The 3,359-nt window shown below is 44.7% G+C and overlaps 1 protein-coding gene across 1 annotated transcript in view; it reads right to left on the reverse strand.

Moving 5' to 3' along the window:
- The window catches only part of mesd (mesoderm development LRP chaperone), a gene marked incomplete at its 5' end in the record, with an annotated part of 2,642 nt that extends 155 nt beyond the window's left edge, over nt 1-2,487 (reverse strand). The window contains 3 exons of the mRNA XM_079997453.1: nt 1-545; nt 817-1,049; nt 2,341-2,487. The exon at nt 1-545 is cut by the window's left edge and continues 155 nt beyond it. Of these exons, the coding sequence (XP_079853579.1) occupies nt 266-545; nt 817-1,049; nt 2,341-2,487 (660 nt within the window). The 3' untranslated portion in view covers nt 1-265. The remainder of the gene's footprint in view (nt 546-816; nt 1,050-2,340) is intronic.
- Between the last annotated feature and the right edge of the window lie 872 nt (nt 2,488-3,359).

Consider the following 3,359-nt stretch of genomic DNA (forward strand, 5'->3'; position numbering starts at 1 on the left):
AAAATATGATGGATATTTGAAGAACAGCATATGTTCAAAAACCAAACTGTGCCAAATAATCTTCAGAAAACATCTTTAAAAGTGAAACGCTGACTTTGACTCCCTCCCCCCAAACTGGACTGAACCAGTTCCTTGGCTGAATTCAAGATCCCGTCACGTGGAGCGACCTCCAGCAGCTTCTGGGACAGTGACGATCACCGGTTTAAAAGAAGAAACCCGAGATGAAGGCCGGATTCAGGAGGCTCCTCCACCCCTCCGGCCTCCGTCACAGCTCCTGCTTGCTCGCCCGGTTTCCCTGCAGGTCCGCTGGCTTCCCCTCCGTCTTCCTCTTGCCCTTCTTCTTCTTGGAGCCGACCTGGTTCTCCGGCGTGGCCTGGTTCACCTCGCCGCCGCCGCCGCTCTTCTTGCCGGCTTTCCCAGGGAACACCTGACCCTCCACGGTGACGTCCTGGCAGCGATCCTGCGACACCAGGAAGTCCTTGATCTCCCAGGCTATGCTGCCGTCCCGCAGCATGAAGATCACCCTGTTGGAGCCCACCACAAACCTACCGGGAGGGCGGGTGATTAGACCGACCTTCACAAAAGTGCTTACGATGCAACTATGATTTAACAATTTATTTTCTGGCAACGCCTAATTGTAGAAAACAGGGTGATCTGACACAGCTGTACATATGTCGGCTATTATACATAATGACAGATGGTGTAAGATCTGGTCGTCCCCGTCCCCGATGCTGGTGTGACCGTGGTCTTTAGTACTTAATCACTGGACCAACCATCTGCTAGAAGAAGGAGAACAAGAAGAAGGGTGGTGTTCACCTCTGGATGTCGTAGTTAGCGTTGAAGAGGCTTCCCTGCCACAGGCTGCTGATCTCCTCCGTCTCCTTCTCGCCGGGGTCTCCGGACACGGTGGCGAACACCATCAGCGTCCGTCCCTTCTTGGACATCTTCAGCAGCTCCTCCGGTTTGGAGGCGTCCACCTTGCTCAAGTCGATGGGGGGCGGCGGCCGCTTGTGCTCGGGCAGATCTCCCTCCTCGATGTCGTCGTCTTTCTGGAACCCGAAATGAGGAGGAGGTGGAGTGAGTGACCGGCTCAGCCGAGGAAGAACGGACGTTGACGCAGTCGACTGGATGCGCAAACCTCTAACACTGGGTGGTGAATAGAGGCCGGTCCTGGCTTGTTACTGGCTAATGTTACTAGTCTGGAATCTCTCTGTTCATTTTGGATTTCCGAGGGCGTTACCGAGGGGCACAGACCAAAATGTCTCTGGACGCATTTGGATAGACCTACAACCAATCAGAGCAAGGAAACATGTGACGTAGCGCTGAGCCAGTGACTTGGTAAATTTAACTTTTGCATCTTTCTTATCAACAGAAGCTTTTTATAAAATAAACCGTCCAGTTGGTTCAATACTGTCGTGGTAGGATTCAACAGACCGTAAGGTGTAAGGTGCCTGAACGGCTCCCCTCTGCATCGTCATCGTATCAACCCCGCCCCATATTAGACAAACGGTTGTGACGGCTGAGCCTGGCGAGGTCGGGTGGAAACCTGTTTGAATGGGAGGGTGGCTAGAGGTGTTTTGCAGAGCAAATGAAACATGAGCTGCAGATTGCTCTGGTTCCCAGGTTAGTAAGTTGGTACATGTACGCAAGATCTCTACGTACAAAAACATCTATTCAAAAAACTGAAAATTATATATACTGTGTGTGTATATATATATATGAAAGACATGTCTTCATTAATGTTTTCAATAACAGTAAAATCACATTTGATTTGAAACTACTTATTGTACGGGCTGCAGTGCATCCAGAGTAACATTGGTACAGCAGGTTAGCAGTAGGAAGCAACGGTACTTCCTATTTCTAGTCTCTTGTGAGTGCATGGGCCATGTCTTACGGGTCAATAAAACGCTGAAACGCAGGGTTTGTGACAATTCCTTTTACCGGATATGACATAAAAAGTGGAGTACACTGGTCTTCTGTCATTATCGTTTGCCCCATTGGACTGAAGCACAGAGAAGCTGCAGCAACGCAAACAGATCTGATCCTTTACGAGCAACTTATACTTAAACTAAACATATACAGTGTGTGTGTATTTCCACACACACACACACACACACACACACACACACACACACACACACATATATATATATATATATATATATATATATATATATATATATATATATATATATATATATATATACACACACACACACACAGTATACAGCAGGAAACTAGCGTGTACACAATAAGGTTGTGTGTACACGCTAGTTTCCTGCTCAACACCATGACGCCGCTTCGTCCTGCGGAATAGGAAGCATTAGAACCGGACTCTACCTCCCACTCCTCCAGGAGCCGCGCCATGTCCGCGTCGTTGTAATCCCGGATGTCCTTCTTCTTTTTCGGCTTGTTCTCGGCCGCCGCAGCGCTAAGCAAACAGCCGCAGAGCAGCAGAGCCGCACACCTCCACCTGGAGGACGCCATGTTTCCACACGGAGCGCCCAGCCAATCACACAACTACATGACTCCACACGGAGCGATCTGATTGGCTGAGCGCTTTTCCGGCCACGAGACCGGAAAAGGTGGGTCCACGCGGTTTGTATTATTATTATTATTATTATTATTATTATTATTATTATTATTATATTGTTATTATTATTATAAATATAATTATTATTATTATTGTTATATTATTATTATTATTATTATTATATTATTATTATTAATATTATTATTATTATATTATTACTAATATTATTATTATTATTATTATTATTATTATTATATTATTATTATTATATTATTATTATTATTACATTATAATAATAATAATTATTATTATTATTATATTATTAATGTTATTATTATTATATTATAATTATATTATTATTATTATTATTATTAATACTGATTTTTATAATTAGTCTTCACCATCCTCTCCGTGGGCGTGGTCACAGTGCCCGCTGGGTCATCAGTGGCGACGCCCACTCAACAACTGGGGACCCGCCTACTTTACAATCCGATTGGTTCCCTCCCACTCTCCTCGCTCCCTATTGGTCTGGTCTTACAATGGCCTTTTCCGATTGGACAGTGAGTGCAACGTCACTCTCCTTAACAGACAGGGGTCGTGTTTCGCCGCCATCACAATATCTTGGTTCTTGGACAGAGTACGTAATGATGCCTGGGGAGGTCGGGCGAGTTATTTTGACAGGATAGTAATGTTTGAATTAAACATTCCACATATTTAATCCTTGAATTGTATATTTTGGTCGTTTTCTTGTCATGCTGGTGTACTGTGTTCATGGAAATATTTCCAAACTTTTCATCTCCCCTGCTTTTACTTTTTGTGTCAGAGC

Source organism: Zeus faber (genome assembly GCF_960531495.2).
Source record: "Zeus faber genome assembly, chromosome: 3".
NCBI classification, from domain to species: Eukaryota; Metazoa; Chordata; class Actinopteri; order Zeiformes; family Zeidae; genus Zeus; species Zeus faber.